Raw genomic sequence first — 20,057 nt, forward strand, 5'->3', positions numbered from 1 at the left:
GAGACGACGCTTCATCCAGTCCCAAACATGCTCAATGGGGGACAGATCCGGAGATCTTGCTGGCCAGGGTAGTTGACTTACACCTTCTAGAGCACGTTGGGTGGCACGGGATACATGCGGACGTGCATTGTCCTGTTGGAAAAGCAAGTTCCCTTGCCGGTCTAGGAATGGTAGAACGATGGGTTCGATGACGGTTTGGATGTACCGTGCACTATTCAGTGTCCCCTCGACGATCACCAGAGGTGTACGGCCAGTGTAGGAGATCGCTCCCCACACCATGATGCCAGGTGTTGGCCCTGTGTGCCTCGCTCGTATGCAGTCCTGATTGTGGCGCTCACCTGCACGGCGCCAAACACGCATACGACCATCATTGGCACCAAGGCAGAAGCGACTCTCATCGCTGAAGATGACACGTCTCCATTCGTCCCTCCATTCACGCCTGTCGCGATACCACTGGAGGCGGGCTGCACGATGTTGGGGCGTGAGCGGAAGACGGCCTAACGGTGTGCGGGACCGTAGCCCAGCTTCATGGAGACGGTTGCGAATGGTCCTCGCCGATACCCCAGGAGCAACAGTGTCCCTAATTTGCTGGGAAGTGGCGGTGCGGTCCCCTACGGCACTGCGTAGGATCCTACGGTCTTGGCGTGCATCCGTGCGTCGCTGCGGTCCGGTCCCAGGTCGACGGGCACGTGCACCTTCCGCCGACCACTGGCGACAACATCGATGCACTGTGGAGACCTCACGCCCCACGTGTTGAGCAATTCGGCGGTACGTCCACCCGGCCTCCCGCATGCCCACTATACGCCCTCGCTCAAAGTCCGTCAACTGCACATACGGTTCACGTCCACGCTGTCGCGGCATGCTACCAGTGTTAAAGACTACGATGGAGCTCCGTATGCCACGGCAAATTGGCTGACACTGACGGCGGCGGTGCACAAATGCTGCGCAGCTAGCGCCATTCGACGGCCAACACCGTGGTTCCTGGTGTGTCCGCTGTGCCGTGCGTGTGATCATTGCTTGTACAGCCCTCTCGCAGTGTCCGGAGCAAGTATGGTGGGTCTGACACACCGGTGTCAATGTGTTCTTTTTTACATTTCCAGGAGTGTAGTATATTTTACGGGTCACATTAGTGCTCCACTGCCTCACTGTGCATTGAACTCCAGACCTCAGCTAGAGTGCCTCCAGTGCATCCCTTTTCTGCTGCTGTGCTGTGTTTCGCTGTGCTGTGCTGTGTTTCGCTGTTCTGTGCTGTGCTGTGTTTCGCTGTGCTGTGTTTCGCTGTGCTGTGCTGTGCTGTGCTGTGCTCTGCTCTGCTCTGCTCTGCTCTGCTCTGCTCTGCTGTGATGTGATGTGATGTGATGTGATGTGATGTGATGTGATGTGATGTGATGTGATGTGATGTGATGTGATGTGATGTGATGTGATGTGATGTGATGTGATGTGCTGAGTTGCTATCCATATTGTTTCCCCTGATTACACAGTTTGCCTTACCACGGTGGATGTCACTGTCTACTTTCTTCTGCTACGATTTCTTTTCGACGATCATTGCTACTTTTCACTTACAAAATGTTAATACTCCAGTGATGTGAACTGTATTTTTCACTTTGCGAAACTTACCACTTCATGCGACATACTTCCTGCATTACTTAACTCACACAGTTTTAATGTTACACATTGCATTCACTTTTAACAGTTAATGTTCACTACCCACTTCTTTTCTCGTCGCATTGTGCATTGAAATTCCACTTGCCGTTTTCCCCGTAAATCTGCAATAAAAAGTTTTCTCTATCACAAGTTATTTGTCTACAGTCGTATTTCACTCACAAGGTGCCAAGTGCAAGACGCATCTACTGCGAATCATCCAAATTGCAGTGACATACAAGAAACATCCTATGTAATCTATCAAGATTTGCAAGAAATTCATCTTCGTAATAGGTGCCAAATTCAAAAGTCCCCCACTCGTACTAAATCAACAGAAATGTGTATCAGTTTAGCTGGTGAGTCCAGTTTAGGTGGTGATTGAATAGGTGATGGTATAAGGGGCATATATGAGGGTGGTTTGAAAAGTTCTTAGAATCACCATGAGAGGTCAGCGCTAGCGCAAAGAGTTATTCACCTGATATTCATTAATCTGTTTCCTGTAAACAAGTGCCATGTCAGTGCTCTCGGAAGAGAGTTGTGGCAGTGATGTGGCTCTGTTGTTCTCGCACAGTGATTTGCGAAGATGGAATAAATCGAGATTCGAGCAGTGATTAAGTACTTCATTAAGAAAGATATGAAAGCAAAGGACATTCATGCTGATTTCTAGAATACACTGGGGGACTCTGCACCTTCATCTTCAACTGTTGCCAAGTGGACAAATGAATTTAAATTTGGTTGGGAGAGCTTAGATGATTATCTGCACAGTGGTCAGCCAAAATGTGTCACTACTCCAGAAGTCATTGCAAAAGTGCACAAAATGCTCATGGAGGATCACCAATTGAAAGTGTGTGAAATTTCTAATGCTTGCCAGATGTCATATGAAAGAGTATATCACATTTTAACTGAAGAATTAAAAATGAAAAAATTATCTGCAAGATGGGTGCCGCGACTCTTGACGCTGGATCGAAAACGTTTGAGACTGGACATATAACAATGTTTGGTCCATTTTTGGAGAAACAAACAACATGTTTTGTGCTGGTTTATGATCACAGATGAAACTTGGGTGCACTACTATACACCAGAGACAAAACAACAGTCAAACCAGTTGAAACATGCTGATTCTCCACCACCAAAGAAAGTATTTTATTGTTTTGTTTTTCAGACGCTTTCAATGAAATATTGGCAAGGTCTTCAAAATGTGAATAATGGTGAAAAGTGTATTTTTTCATATAAGTAATGTTTAATTTATGTCATTGAATCTGCAAACATACATTTGTGTTTCAGGTCCTCTTTATGGCTTTTGTATGGCATTGCAATATCTGACACTTCTACAATTATTGTCAACTCAATTGGTGCTTTACTACAGTTCAGTTATGTAGTAACATACTACATATACGCTATCAGGAAGGTAAGCTTCATAAGTATGTAGTAGCATGAAGCTATAATTTTTAAAAGTGACTAAAGCATTGGCTAATTGTTTTAGTAATTTGTTAGATTTCTCAAAGATTTTGTATGGTGCATATCCTAGTGAGATGAATGATGTGTATTAATTAAACTGTTTCTATGCAAATCCACTCTGAACTCCACAGATAAGCAAACAGGTGATATAAAAAAAAATGATATAGTTTTGTGTTTCACGTGAATACTGTTGCCGTTCAGAATTACAGAATTTCATAGAACATCTATTGTATGTTGTATTTGTTCAGAGTACTGTGCATACAGTTTTACTTGGAGCTGAGATTTAAGAATAGTATCCTAGCCATTAGATGTGTTTTATCTCTGGAGCTAGGCAGATGCGCTTATACGACGCTCTCGCTAAGTTAAGTGATTAATATTGAAATAAAAGGTAATTTGGTTAATATTACATTTTAGGTTAGTGTATATATTTCTTCTCTAGGTTATCTATTGAAGGTTTTGCTTTTCTGACCGTATTTAGATCAAAAAGGAAGTCTTTCGTAAAAGGCTGGTAGTCGCTAGTTTTGTTTATGTTTTTTAGGTGTAAATTTCATGGGAGTGTAGATTTTCATTTTTGACTCAAATTATTGCTTCAAAGTCAAATTAATTTGTGTTGGTCATACAGAAGTTAGGTAGTTAAAACATTCGGAAGTAAGTTTAAAAGTTTGTTCACATGTGTTTGTTTACAGATTAGTAGGCTACAGGTTACGAAACTACTGTGGTCTTGTGCCAACTTATTCTCTGCTTTTGTGTTAAGTTTGTCTATCAGACCATGTGTGACAAATGTGGTGGTTGCCGCAGAAATTTGAAAGAGGGGATGTTCTGTGTAGATTGTAAGTTACGGTTTCATTGGGGTGAAAGTAGCAGCGAGGAAACAAGGGTAGAAAATGAGGCTCTTCCATGGCAGTGTAGGTTATGTAGAAAGGACAGAAAAATCGCTGAACAGGAGGCAAAAATTTGTGCCCTTAAGGCTGAATTAGAAAACGCGAACTTGGAATTGTGTTGGTTATGGGAGGAAAAAGAGACTGGGAACTGGGAAAAGGTAGCAAGCAAAGGGCAAAAAAGGGAAACACTGGGAAAAACTCCAGAAATTCAGTTAGTAAATCAGTTTGGCTTGCTATATGAAGTGGAGGAAGGGCCTCATCCGGATGTAGTTGAAAGTAGCTTGAAGCAGAATATTAGCTTAAAAAAAGACAGGTCGGGATCAAACCAGAATAGGACAAGAAGAATTCTGCTTATAGGCAGCAATCATGGGAGGGGTGTGGGCCAGCAGCTTCAGGAGAAATTAGGTGCAGGGTACCAGGTCACAAGTTTTGTGAAATCAAATGCTAGCCTTAGCCATGTTACAGAAAACTTAGATCAGCTATGCAGGGACTTTGAGAAGGAAGATCAAGTAATTATAGTTGGGGAAGCAGGAAATAGCCTGGCTATGAATCCAAGATACAGTACTAGGAGTAACCTGGATAAAATAGGGGCAGAAACTGAGCACACAAATGTGGGGTTTGTGGAAGTCTTTCAGTGCCATTATCAGCCCTGGGTAAACACTACTGTAAGGCATGTTAACGCTGAGCTGAACAGGACGCTCCAGACACCGGCAAAATCTCACATAAGTGTTGTTTCAGTAAATGCTATTAGTAGGCGGGGATACACTACATATGGCCTGCACCTGAATAGGATGGGGAAAAATAAGTTAGCTTCTCTATTAGTAGAAACTGTAAGGGGGTCCACAGTCACACAAGGGATGATCCCTGTGGTTAATGTGTCCAGGCAGACAGGTGTTTTAGGTTAAGGCCAAAGTCCAGACAGATGACAATCAAGATAAATAGAATAAAAGAAACTTCATGCACAGTAAATAGAGGTAAAGCTAAGGGCAATATGAACTTACTTCATCAAAAATCAAGAGAACAAAAAATAAAGTAGATGAGCTATTAGTGTGTTTAGGTGATCTCGAAAATAAGAATGAGATTGATATACTTGTCTGTCTGAAACCATGTGTCTGCAGGCATGGATAGTGTCAGTATAAGTGGGCATAATTTAGCATCTTACACTTGTAGATTTATGGTGGATAAAGGAGGAGTTGCCATTTTCATAAAACAAGGGTGTAAATGCAAAATTGTAGAAGTAAGCAAATTTTATGTTGATCAGCACTTTGAGGTTTGTGCATGTGAACTTCAGCTAGATAATGTGGTACTGATATTAACAACAGTGTACAGGTCCCCATTAGGAGACTGGGAGCTGTTCATAAAAAAGTTTGACTCCCTATTGTGCTGTCTGTCAGAAAAAAGAAGTAGTTATTAATTTATGGTGATTTCAATGTACACTTTCTAACTAATTCTGATAGGAAAAGTGAACTAGAAGTGTTATTAACAACATATAACATAGAATCAGTGATAAATTTCCCTACACGTATAGCTCAAGACAGTAGCACACTAATAGGTAACGTATTTGAACTGAAAGAGGATGTAAAACAAACACATGATTCACAACTGATTAACTTACAAAGCCTAACAGGGTGTACAGTTCGGAAACTGTTAAGTAAACGTCTGAGGTCGGTCAACCCGGTATCTATAAAGCACTTCAAAGAAAGCTTAAGAAATGTTAATCGGGGAGATGTATATGATGAGCCAAATACTAATGATAAATGCAACATATTTCTTGATAAATTTATATCCCTTTTTGAACATTGTTTCCCAAAGAAAATTACTAAATGTAACACCACACACTTTTCAAAGAAACCTTGGATTACTACAGGTATTGAAGTGTCTTCAGAAAGAAAAAGGAAACTGTATGAGACAGCAAGAACTAGTAAAGATCCAGAAGTAGTTTTACACTATAAAATCATTGCAACATACTGAGAAAAGTTGTAAGGAAATCAAGAAATATGTATGTTAGAGAAGAAATTAACAACTCTGGCAATAAAATTAAAATCGATATGAAATGTTGTTAGAAGGGAGACAGGAAAAGTAACCACCGGGGTAGGTCATATTGCTATTAAAGAGAACAAGACCATCCTAACGAACAGTACACAAGTAGCTAATGTATTTAACAACCATCCCTTAAGTGTAGGAGAAAAAATTGGTGAGAACAGTTCAAAAGAAAAAGCCAGGCAGTACATGGAAGAGTCTATTTTCAAAAAAATTAGTCAGATTGTTTCACCTAACAACCTCTTGTGAAATAAGTAAAATTATGAAATCTTTGAAAAATAAATATTCTGTTGGAGTAGATGACATCTCTAATAAGATATTAAAACAATGTGGAGCAATTACAGCTGATGTTCTGAGTCACATCTGTGATGTATATCACTAACTCAAGGTATTTTCCCAGACAGGTTAAAATATGCTATTGTCAGGCCTCTCTACAAAGAGGGGGAAACCACAGATGTCAATAACTATCGGCCAGTTTCCTTGCTTACAGCATTGTCAAAAATCTTCGAGAAAGTAATGTCCTCTAGTGGTTAGCCGTCTCAACAATAATGGGATACTTAGTAAATCACAGTTCGGATTTCAAAAATGCTGCTCCACTTAGACATAAATATACAATTTCACTGTCCACATAATAGAGTTTTTAAATAGTAAAATGTCACCAATAGGAATTTTCTGTGGCTTGTCCAAAGCATTTCATTGTGTGAACCATGACATTATATTACAGAATAAGTGGAATAGCATATGAGTAGTTTAAGTCATACCTACAGAACAGGAACCAAAAAGTTTCCTTATATGGGTCAAGTGATTTAATTAAGTTTGCCGCTTAATCTAACTGGGGTGAAATTACATTAGGTGTTCTACAGGGTTCAATCATGGGTCCCCTTCTGTTCTTGATGTGAACGACCTCCCTTCCCATCTGAAACATGAAGCTGAACTGACACTGTTTGCTGATGATACATGCGTCATTATTAATCCAGTAAAAGAAACTCCAATTGAAAATGATACAAATAAGATCTTTGGAAAAGTCATTAATTGGTTTTCTGCAAATGGGCTTGCTTTAAACTTTGGGGAAAAAAAAACAGTACATCCAATTTTCTGCTGCAAAAAGTATAGTTCCTTCAATGAATATAACACATCAACAAAAGTCAGTAGACAAGGTAGAGCATACTAAGTTTTTGTGTGTACATATACATCGGAATCTTAATTGAAAAATTCATATGTTGGATCTTCCAAAGCGACTAGGTTAAGCAATTTTTGTAACCAGAATAATTGCCAATTTTGATGATATAGAAATTAGTAAGCTAACATACTTTGCATACTTTCACTCTGATGTCATACAGAATAATATTTTGGGGTAACTCAACATTTAGACAAAAAGTATTCACTGCTCAAAAGAAAGTGGTTAGAATAATGTGTGTGTGGTTCATAGTCTCACATCTTATAGCCATCTTTTTAAAAGATTGGGCATTCTTACAACAGCCTCACAGTACATTTACTCACTAATGAAATTTGTTCTCAACAACATGGACCAGTATAAAAACAACAGTGACATTCATGATTATAACATCAGAAAAAAGAAAGACTTACACTATCCTTTACTCAACCTATCTTTGGCACAGAAAGGGGTAAAATATGTTGCTATAAATTTTTTGACAAATTAGCAGATGAAATAAAATGTCTGATAGACAGCAGTAATAGCTTCAAAAATAAACTGAAATCATATCTCCTTGACTACTCCTTCTATACCATAGTTGAATTCTTGAATAGGAATAAATAAATCTATAAATATAGTATATGCATTTTGCGCCATTTAAGGGAACGGGGGAAATAACAGAAATATTAATCATATTTAAAAAATCTTGTTTCATATGTGCATTTCTTGTGCACTTGACACTTTCCACATCGTAACGGTCACTGTACTGTGCGATTGATCAACGGAACATGCAACCAACTAACTAAATAACTTACTAACTTAATTATTTTTTTCAATTAAGTTAATTGTGCAGTTGTATGTGTCTCACACTATAATACCTAAAATATAGGATTGGCAGAGAAAGACTCCAACTACTGAAACAGCCTCCTTTGTGCCGTAAAATGAGGTTAATCCAGTAAATAATGGCAGTTAAAAAAAAAAAAAAAAAATTGTCCATTTACTGTTGTGATGTTGGGAAAAAAATCAGTATGTTAATTTCACAACCTTGATAATGATATATACATGTATTACATTATTTTTAGTTTATAATTGCAGTTATTATTGGTTTCACCTCCTCAGTTGGGGAAATCCGATGACCATTGTATTTTGTATGCAGGAACGGAATCAGACTTCCAGTGGAGTGAATCAGATCACTATTTTCATTTTTTTAAATATATTGCTATATTTGCAACAAAATTTTACAATATATAGACAAAAAAAATTTACAGGCACATTAAACTGGAGATTTTTGCTATAAAAACACTTCCATTCACGAAATGTGACAAACATATATTAATTTTTAGTTATTGTATGCCATAATCAATGTAAAAAGTATTTACTCAATGACATAATCATTCATCCCTTCCAAAAATAAATTTACCTCGCCTTCTGTTTTGTGGAACAACTTTTTTAATAACTTGGGCTCTTTCTACCTCAGCTGCATCAATAATTTCTGGAAAGACCAAACAAATGTTACTATCCAGAACTTTCTTTCTCAGAAATGTCATTTCATAGGAGTCATTAGAGATGCTTTCAATTTTACCTATAAAAAACCTGAACCTTTTCTTGGTAGGAAATTTTGCTATTGTGAAATCATTTTCTTATAATTAATGCCAATCTGTACCATCTCCTTGTCCATTTCTTCATTTTCGTTTGATTTGGGCTGTTCTAGATCACTTTTAGATGTTCCGTATAGGGACTCACTGCTTGCAGCCTGTCACTATCATTTTCATTGAAGTCACTGATAACAATTTCTTTCCATGGAGTTAATGCTAATCACTTTGCTTCGCACAGCTTTCGTTTTCTTTGTTTAAAGCGAACCTATTTCAGTTCGAAGGCTGCTGCCCAAGAAACTTCTGATGAGCTGGTGCCATATGCATTGTTGTCAGCTGCTTCTGGAATCTGTGAAATGACTTTATCATGATTGAAAGGAAAAATTTCTGCTTTTCTGAACCAAGATACTATGTTTGATTCAGATGTGATAGCTATATTTTCAAAGGGTTTTTACAACAACCTAGGAAATTCTTCCTTTTCCAATCATCTAGCACATGTCTCCAAGCAAATTTTAAAGATCTAAAAAAGGCCACATCATATGGCCAACACAAATGAATAGGATTAAGTGGTAGAAGCACAAATTTAATGTCCTGTACCTGGCACAGTTCAATCACATTTTATGACAGATGAGTCGAGAGGCTGTCACCTATAATCACTTTAGGTCCCTCTAATTACCGGGCATCAGTCAAGACAATTTCAACAAACCATGATTCAAACATTGTTAAGTCAGACCAACCACTCTGATTCCTATTATAACCTTCACCAGTCACACTGTTGTTGTTGTTGTTGTGGTCTTCAGTCCTGAGACTGGTTTGATGCAGCTCTCCATGCTACTCTATCCCGTGCAGGATGCTTCATCTCCCAGTACCTACCGCAACCTACATCCTTCTGAATTTGCTTAGTGTATTCATCTCTTGGTCTCCATCTACGATTTTTACCCTCCACGCTGCCCTCCAATACTAAATTGGTGATTCCTTGATGCCTCAGAACATGTCCTACCAATCGATCCCTTCTTCTAGTCAAGTTATGCCACAAACATCTCTTCTCCCCAATCCAATTCAATACTTGAGGAAGTATTAATTATGTGATCTACCCACCTAATCTTCAGCATTCTTCTGTAGCACCACATTTCAAAAGCTTCTATTCTCTTCTTGTCCATCCTATTTATCGTCCATGTTTCACTTCCATACATGGCTACACTCCATACAAATATTTTCAGAAATGATATCCTGACACTTAAATCAATACTTGATGTTAACAAATTTTTCTTCTTCAGAAACGCTTTCCTTGCCGTAGCCAGTCTACATTTTACATCCTCTCTACTTTGACCATCATCAGTTATTTTGCTCCCCAAATAGCAAAACTCCTTTACTACTTTGTGTCTCATTTCCTAATCTAATTCCCTCAGCATCACCCGACTTAATTCGACTACATTCCATTATCCTCGTTTTGCTTTTGTTGATGTTCATCTTATATCCTCCTTTCAAGACACTATCCATTCCATTCAGCTGCTCTTCCAAGTCCTTTGCTGTCTCAGACAGAATTATAATGTCATCAGCGAACCTCAAAGTTTTTATTTCATCTCCATGGATTTTAATACCTACACCAAATTTTTCTTTTGTTTCCTTTACTGCTTGCTCAATATACAGATTGAATAACATCGGGGAGAGGCTACAACTCTGTCTCACTCCCTTCGCAGCCACTGCTTCCCTTTCATGCACTTTCGACTCTTATAACTGCCATCTGGTTTCTGTACAAATTGTAAATAGCCTTTCGCTCCCTGTATGTTACCCCTGCCATCTTCAGAATTTGGAAGAGAGTATTCCAGTCATTATTGTCAAAAGCTTTCTCTAAGTCAACAAATGCTAGAAACGTAGGTTTGCCCTTCCTTAATCTAGCTTCTAAGATAAGTCGTAGGGTCAGTATTGCCTCACGTGTTCCAACAGTTCTACAGAATCCAAACTGATCTTCCCCGAGGTCGGCTTCTACTATTTTTTCCATTCGTCTGTAAAGAATTCGCATTAGTATTTTGCAGCTGTGACTTATTAAACTGTTAGTTCGGTAATTTTCACATCTGTCAACACCTGCTTCCTTTGGGATTGGAATTATTATATTCTTCTTGAAGTCTGAGGGTATTTCGCCTGTCTCATACATCTTGCTCACCAGATGGTAGAGTTCTGTCAGGACTGGCTCTCCCAAGGCTGTCAGTTATTCTAATGGAATGTTGTCTACTCTGAGGGCCTTGTTTCGACTCAGGTCTTTCAGTGCTCTGACAAACCCTTCATGCAGTATCATATCTCCCATTTCATCTTCATCTACATCCTCTTCCATTTCCATAATATTGTCCTCAAGTAAATTGCCCTTGTATAGACCCTCTATATACTCCTTCCACCTCTCTGCTTTCCCTTCTATACTTAGAACTGGGTTTCCATCTGAGCTCTTGATGTTCATGCAAGTGGTTCTCTTCTCTCCAAAGATCTCTTTAATTTTCCTGTAGGCAGGGTATCTATCTTACCCCTAGTAATACTGGCTTCTACATCCTTACATTTGTCCTCTAGCCATCCCTGCTTAGCAATTTTGCACTTCCTGTCGATCTCATTTTTGAGACGTTTGTATTCCTTTTTGCCTGCTTAACTTACTACATTTTTGTATTTTCTCCTTTCATCAATTAAATTCAATATATCTTCTGTTACCCAAGGATTTCTACTAACCCTCGTCTTTTTATCTGCTTGGTCCTCTGCTGCCGTCACTAATTCATCCTTCAGAGCTACCCATTCTTCTTCTACTGTATTTCTTTCCCCCATTCCTATCAATTGTTCCCTTATACTCTCCCTGAAACTCTGTACAACCTCTAGTCTAGTCAGTTTATCCAGGTCCCATCTACTTAAATTCCCACCTTTTTGCAATTTCTTCAGTTTCAATCTACAGATCATAACCAATAGATTGTGGTCAGAGTCCACATCGGCTCCTGGAAATGTCTTACAATTTAAAACCTGGTTCCTAAATCTCTGTCTTACCATTACATAATCTATCTGATACCTTCTAGTATGTCCAGGATTCTTCCATGTATACAACCTTCTTTTATGATTCTTGAACCAAGTGTTAGCTATGATTAAGTTATGCTCTGTGCAAAATTCTACCAGACGGTTTCCTCTTTCATTTCTTAGCCCCAATCCATATTCACCTACTACATTTCCTTCTCTCCCTTTTCCTACTACCGAATTCCAGTCACCCATGACTATTAAATTTTCGTCACCTTTCACTACCTGAATAATTTCTTTTATTTCATCATACATTTCTTAAATTTCCTCGTCATCTGCAGAGCTAGTTGGAATATAAACTTGTACTATTGTAGTAGGAGTCTGCTTCGTATCTATCTTTTCCACAATGATGCATTCACTATGCTGTTTGTAGTAGCTTACCTGCATTCCTATTTTCCTATTCATTATTAAACCCTGCATTACCCCTATTTGATTTTGTATTTATAACCATGTAGTCACCTGACCAGAAGTCTTGTTCCTCCTGCCACCGAACTTCACTAATCCCCACTATATCTAACTTTAACCTATCCATTTCCCTTTTTAAATTTTCTAACCTACCTGCCCGATTAAGGGATCTGACATTCCACGCTCGGATCCGTAGAACGCCAGTTTCCTTCCTCCTGATAACGACATCCTCCTGAGTAGTCCCCGCCCGGAGATCCGATTGGGGGACTATTTTACCTCCGGAATATTTTACCCAAGAGGATGCCATCATCATTTAATCATACAGTAAAGCTGCATGTCCTCGGAAAAAATTACGGTTGTAGTTTCCCCTTGCTTTCAGCCGTTCGCAGTACCAGAGCAGCAAGGCCGTTTTGGTTAATGTTGCAAGGCCAGATCAGTCAATCTTCCAGACTGTTGCCCTTGCAACTACTGAAAAGGCTGCTGCCCCTCTTCAGGAACCACATGTTTGTCTGACATCTCTACAGATACCCCTCCGTTGTGGTTGCACCTACAGTACGGCTATCTGTATCGCTGAGGCACGCAAGCCTCCCCACCAGCGGCAAGGTCCATGGATTGTGTGGGGGGGGGGGGGGGGTCACACTATGTGATCAAAAGTATCTAGACACTTGGCTGAAAATGACTTAAAAGTTCATGGCATCCTCCATTGGTAATGCTGGAATTCAATACAGTGTTGGCCCACCCTCAACCTTGATGACAGCCTACACTCTTGCAGGGATACATTCAATCAAGTGCCGGAATGTTTCTTGGAGAATGGCAGCCCATTCTTCACGGAAGGCTGCACTGAGGAGAGGTATCAATGTTGGTCGGTGAGGCCTGGCACAAAGTCAGTCTTCTAAAACATACCAAAGGTGTTCTATAGGATTCAGGTCAGGACTCTGTGCAGACCAGTGCATTACAGAGATCTTGTTATCTTGTAACAACTCCCTTCACAGGCTGTGCATAATGAATACGTGCTCGATCATGTTGAAAGATGCAATCCCAAAATTGTTCTTCAACGGTGGGAAGCAAGAAGGTGCTTAAAACATCAATGTAGGCCTGTGCTGTGATAGTGCCATGCAAAACAACAAGGGGTGCAAGCCCCCTCCATGATAAACACGACCGCACCATAGCACCACTGCCTCTGAATTTCACTGTTGGCACTACGCTGGCAGATGCCATTAACTGGGCATTCGCCATAGCCACATCCTGCCATCGGATCACCACATTGTGTACTGTGATTCGTCACACCATAGAATGTTTTTCCACTGTTCAGTTGTCCAATGTTTATGCTTCTTGCACCAAATGAGGTGTTTGGCATTTACCAGCGTGATGTGCAGCGTATGAGCAGCCGCTCAACCATGACATCCAAGTTTTCTCACCTCCCGCCTAACTGTCATAGTACTTGCAGTGGATGTTGATGCAGTTTGGAATTCCTGTTATAACATTACAGGTCAGGATTGATCTATGAGGTCTTGAATATCTTATTTGTATCTGTCAGTTGGTATGGAGAAATTGAGATTTGTGGGATTTCTTTATATAGTTTTGTGTGATTAAGTACCGACGCTATGCAAAGCTGTCATTTAGTTACGTGCGATTTGCAATCTGTTATGCATTATTTTTCCGATAATAAATCATATTTTTTAGAATTACTATTAAAATACAATGCCAATAAATGTTTGAAATCATTTGGAATAATATTTTAATAACTATGTAGATGACGTGATGTCATTCGTTTACTCTTAGAAGGAAAAAAAAAAAAAGAAAGAGAGAGAGATAGGGTTAATTGTGCGTTTATGGACGGTCAGTGTCGAGATCAGTGATTATGATTCCAGAAATGCTTGATTGGACGAAGTTCAATTGCACACAGTCTTGTAGGGCGAATTATGACCTTGAAATTGGTTGTAGATGTATGCAGGTCAATTTTGTGACAGGCTAGTAAGCGTCGCGAGTGTGTCGCGTTATCAAGACTGTTTTCGCGCCGCCCATGGTTTGCTTTAAACTTGCGAAAATACAATTTACGCAAATTCTTACTGATTGTGAAAGAGTAGAATATTTGATAAGCCATTGTGGAGGACATTAGTTTGTATAGAAAGATCATTTTCAAAATCCAATATAAATCCTGTTGATTGAAGTAGCCTAGCAACCCAGAAGCTCATACGTGGTTATCAGCAGAAACAGTGTACTATTTTCAATGCACACGTTTACACTCTTCATCAAGGTGTGAATGATTTGTGGGTGCAAAATAAACATTTGAAAGCATTTGATTAAATAAAAAGGAAAAATATAAAGAAGTTTGTTCGTATATTTTGTTATTTCATGAACAGTGATATTTTCTTATAGTGGTGTAGAGCCTTAGTATTATTAATATTGTGACAGACTTATCGCAAGTGCTCTCATTACAAGTCGAGTTTTGGTCCTGATTAAGAGTAGCTGGTTCTTAAAGTCCCAAAGTGAAGAATAATATCACACTTAAATAACACAGCATCAAAACCCACTATCTTTATATTATATTAAGCTAGCTATTCTGGAATCAATGGCCGTGTAGTTGTGTGTTGTCGAGAACAAATAGGTAAAAACTAACATAAACATTTCTCGTGCTATGTTATTGACTAGGGAAAGAAGAGACAATGGCGACGACATAAACATATACATATACAAGCAGTATAAGTGGCGCCTTACAATACAATAAGACAACGGACATGATGTGTGATGATCTGGTTTGATGTCTACTTATTATGCATTATGACCCCCTCAATTGTTGGCGGTCTTTATCAGTCAAGACGAGCTCGGCATGTACGCTTTTGTGCTGCATGTGTCCCTTCACATTTCCACTTCACTATCGCATCGGCAACAGTGGGCCTAGGGATGTTTAGGAGTGTGGAAATCTTGCGTACAGACATATGACGCAAGTGACACCCAATTAGCTGACCACGCTCGTAGTCCACGAGTTGTGCGGAGTGTCCCATTCTGCTCTCTCATGATGTCTAATGACTACTGAAGTTGTTGATATGTAGTACCTGGCAGTAGGTGGCAGCACAATGCACCTAATATAAAAAAACACATTTTTTTGGGAGTGTCTGCATACTTTTGATCACATAGTATTTGCCTCATTCAGTCCAAGTATCACAGAGGTGTTTTGCCTTATAAATATGGTGAGAGGACTGAGCTGTCGGCAGCTGCTGTTATCATCACACTGATACTTGACTTAAAACTATCCACTATCCTTTCAGGATGTCTTGTGCCTTGCTTCACTATTACTTTCATTTGCCCAGGATTGTGACAAAAGTCTGTCTCATCATAGTGTATGATGTTGCGGGGAAGGACACCACTGAAGGTCACTTCAAAGTTTTTAAAAATAATCAATCACTGTTTCTCGGGTAACTTCTGCCGTTGCCCTTTTCACACTTTCACTTATTCTAACTGTTAGTTCTCTATTTCTTTTCAGAAAAGATTTTACCCACTCGTGCCCAGGCTGATTGTCACAAAATCTTTTTACAATCCTCCCTGCTCGATGGAGATACGCCTGTACACTGTCCTGGGTTAATGCTGGATGGCCGCCTATTTTATATTTGTACCTTTCCTTGGGCTTGTCATTTAATTTGGTATATGGAACAGGTGCTTAATTTTCTTGATTTGACATCTTTAACTGCATTAACAAGAAATTCTGGTTTGTAGTTAGATTTCTGTGTTGGTCCCAGAACCTTTTGGTATACTCGCATGATCAGATTCACCATACAAAAATGTAGTTTTGTAATTAGGCCTGCATAGTGACTAAGCAGTATTAGCAAGGAAAAAAAAAACTGTATCACTTAATACGTTCATATGCAAGCAATAATATTGTAACTTATCAGTTACACTTCGGTAGTAACAGGTGCCAGCAGAAGCCCTCGCACAGTTGTGTTGACTACACGAGTGTAGCACAAGAATCACACACCTACTGACAATGCGATTTGCTGGTTGTGTGCACTCCAGCATGCCATTGTTGTTGATAGATCACTCAATGATACAAACAGTACACCGGTCATTGTCAGAGAAATTATAAATATGATCACTCAATGAGCACCTTGATTAGTATCTAGTTACCCAGTTTTCTCTAGACAAAGTGGTTCACTCTCTGATGTTTGCGAGCAGCAAATTCGTATAAATTACTCTTGTAGTAACTCTTACTTCTTTAGTCTGGACTACTTTAGTAAATTACTTCTGTAGTACTATACTCTTTTAATAGCTGTTGGAGAGCTCAATTTCTATTTACTTGTTTAGTTGTAACTAAAGCAGTAACACCTTTTTACTAAAGAAGCAAGTCATTTCTCCACACTGTTGGCACAGGCGTTACATTCCCTCTCAGAAAATATTGATCTTCGGCAGACATTATTGCATCACCTTTTGTGTAATTTATGTTCATCACTATAATTTTAAAAGCTAGAATGGATTATTATATTGAATTATTGAAGCTGGAAAATCTAAATGCTATTGTGCTAATTAATGATGAGATCTGTGTATTATGAGAAACAAACATGCTATTAATGAATGAATGCACTGTTAACTCCGCCATCTACAGCTACCAACGTCCATTGTTGGTTGGTGACATGTATTAATTTAAGCGCCAGTTTGAGGTATGAGCTAGCAGGCAACATGGAGGTAGCCAAGAAATGTTCAAAAACATACCAGAAAATTAAAAAAGAGCAGTTTGCTGAAATAATGAAAAATACATAACTATTATTGAATCTAAAAAGCACAATGTCAACATGCTAAAAAGGAGAAAGAATGCTTGGGAAAAAATACATGTTGAATACAATGCTGAAGCTCTTACACAAAGGTCACAAGAGCAGCTTAAAGTAATTTGGAAGGACATGAAAGTGAAAGCAAGGAAAATGAAAGCTAAATGTAATCAAGAACAATTTCAAACTGGTGGTGGAGTAGGTGAGATGAAGATCGACAACATAAGCCAAATGCTTGGTTTTCAAGGGGATAGCTGGAGTTAATGACAATGACACGTCTGAAGATACTGTGATACTTTCAAGCAACTTCAATGATGATAACTGATCTGAAGGCATTAATGAAACTGCTGAAGATGTAACTTTACCCCATAGTCATGAACCTTGGCCTGTGTTCTCTGGTGGGAGCTTATCAGAAGACGAGCCCTGCAAAAGAGGGAGAGAACATGTGGTTGTAGTGAAGAACTGAGAGTTATTGACAAAATTAGACGAATTTCACTCCTTAAAAATGTGTTTAATATGAGGGGAATACAATGCAAAACTGTTATTAATAGAAAGACGAAGAGAAATCATGGAAGAAGAGCATAAAATTAAAATGGAAATTATGAATAAGTTCAAGAACATATTTTTACTTCGCCTCTTGTTTTGCCATCTGCCTCCTTAAATTTGTTTTTTCATTTTTGACTAATTACTGTTAACATACATGAGTATAATCTGCATTGCCATAAAAGAGAAAAGTTAGCCCTCAGTTTTAAAGAATATAACACCAGATTTAATTTTGTTCTTAGTTTTATGTATGTAATTGATTTTCTAATTTATTTCAACTATGCAGACAAATAGAAATTCTGTACTAATTCTAAACATTTGGAGGAACAACTAATAGCTTCCTTTAAGCATTTATTTGGCTCTATTCGAAAACATGTTAGCAAAGTTAATTAATTGCAAAGCAATTAACAGTTTTGTCAGAAGTATTGTTTGTGTAACGATATTTGTTAATTTCATCATTTACACAAACAATTCGGCCTAACGGTTGTAGTAGAAGAAACTATTAAAAAGACAGAATTTTTTGATGTCTTCAGTTAATTAATGAGCTAAGTTTTAATTGTAATTTCTGTAAATTAAACTTTGAACAATGTGTAGTTTCAGCACCTATTACAGTGAGGATATATAAGGGCCTGATTTTTGATACCAAGACAGTCAGTCCATGACCGAGTTTCACACAAGAACCTGTGTTGGTTAGGACAACAACAGTGCATCAAATTAACTTGAAATAAGTTTAACATAGTTAGGCCATGTATTAAAACAATGACAGTGTCTGTTCAATACGTACCACAATATTCTGCATTACTTGCCAACTGTGTGGTTAGGATTTTACTGCTTGTAGTACAATGGTAAACTAAGCAGTATGTGGATGTTCGCCTGCAACCTATTAATGAGGCTTATTGAAAGTTAAACAATAGTGCACTGGTCATATATCTGTTTATTATTGGGGTGTTGTGAACAGTGAAACTAAAGTACTGTGAAACGCAAATGTGCACCTGATGACTACATCATTTGGTTCGCAGCTCATGGTCATGCGGTTGCGCTCTTGCTTCCCGCGTCCGGGTTCCCAGGTTCGATTCCCGCCGGGGTCAGGGATTTTCTCTGCCTCGTGATGACTGGGTGTTGTGTGCTGTCCTTAGGTTAGTTAGGTTTAAGTAGTTCTAAGTTCTAGGGGACTGATGACCATAGATGTTAAGTCAGTGCTCAGAGCCATTTTGACTACATCATTTAAAGTAGTCAGTGTTGTACTTCCACAACCCATTTTTGGACAGTGTAGCAATGCAGTGTGTTGACACTGACAACAAATGAAGAAATAAAAGTGGGTGGACCATCACAATGTAATGGAGCAAATCTTTATTTCCTTGATTTTTTTTTCAAATGGTTAATATGTTCTTGTTTCTTGTGTGGTATAATATTTGTGTTTTATCATTTCAGCATTGGTACTAATTTTTGTTAATACTTCTAATATTTATCTGAATTTGCAATATTATAAAAGAAGTTTATATACAAGAAATAATCGAAACGTTGTATGACTTTGCATACTCCATTAAGAAATAAAATGGGTCACTTTTCACTGCAGTAGTGACAATCCGGTGGTTTAGGTATTAATTTAAGGAGAGAAAGTCTTTACACTAACATCTAATTTTACTAGCAAACGAGGTACAATTTTAATTAAAAGTAATTAAGTATAAAAGACCTTCTGACAGCTTGGCCTGCAGCATCTGCTTCTGGCTGAAGTGCAAATTCGATGTCATTCACCTCCACAGCATCAGGGTGAAACACATTACTAACTTCTATTCTGAAGCTATGTTGAACTGCAGCAGCCACAATAACATTCCCGCACTTGCTCGGTTTAAATCACATTGTTTTAGTGAGAATTTGAAAATGTTGCTTCCAAACACCAAACGCTAGCTCTATTACACATCTTGTAGCAATATGGGCTCTATTGGAGCGCTGTTCGGCTCCTGTGTGGGCTCTGAACACAGGCATCGTAAGATATTTGGAGAAGGCATATCCACTATCTCCAACAAGCAACTCATCATATTGTCCATTTTCAAATTCTACAGCAATTCTACTATTGTCCCAAATCACGCGTGAAACCCGGCCATCGCCTTAGCACATTCAAGATTTGTATATTGGCATCACAGATGGTGTATATATTGATAGAAAAGAAATTCTTGCCACTTCTGTATAGTTCTGCTTGTACTCTAGGACAAAGTATGGGTATATGTACACAATCTAGGGCCCATATGACACTTGGAAATCTGCCAGTTCAATAGAATTACCTTTTGTTCTTTCATATATTTTCTTGGCTCTGTGGCATGGACACATACAGTGGCTTTAAAGCTATCAAACTGTTAATCACATTGTTAAAAGTTCTTCTAGCAGTATGACGATGGATATTAAATGGATATTAATAAGCTCCCTTGCTACGATTTGATAAGTACCTGTGAGAACGATTTGCAGTCCACAAAGAAAGTTGGGGGCAAAGCACAGGTCCTGTCAGAATCATGCTGCAGTAATGGCTCCAGCATACCAAGCAGCAAGT

General features: G+C 38.8%; 1 protein-coding gene across 2 annotated transcripts in view; it reads left to right on the top strand.

Moving 5' to 3' along the window:
* The window catches only part of LOC126354237 (sugar transporter SWEET1-like), a 223,997-nt gene that overhangs the window by 134,322 nt on the left and 69,618 nt on the right, over positions 1-20,057 (top strand). For both annotated transcript variants that reach the window (XM_050003735.1, XM_050003734.1), the window contains exon 3: positions 2,926-3,049. In XM_050003735.1, coding sequence (XP_049859692.1) covers positions 2,926-3,049 — 124 coding nt within the window. The remainder of the gene's footprint in view (positions 1-2,925; positions 3,050-20,057) is intronic.

The sequence above is a fragment of the Schistocerca gregaria genome, chromosome 3, assembly GCF_023897955.1.
Source record: "Schistocerca gregaria isolate iqSchGreg1 chromosome 3, iqSchGreg1.2, whole genome shotgun sequence".
NCBI classification, from domain to species: Eukaryota; Metazoa; Arthropoda; class Insecta; order Orthoptera; family Acrididae; genus Schistocerca; species Schistocerca gregaria.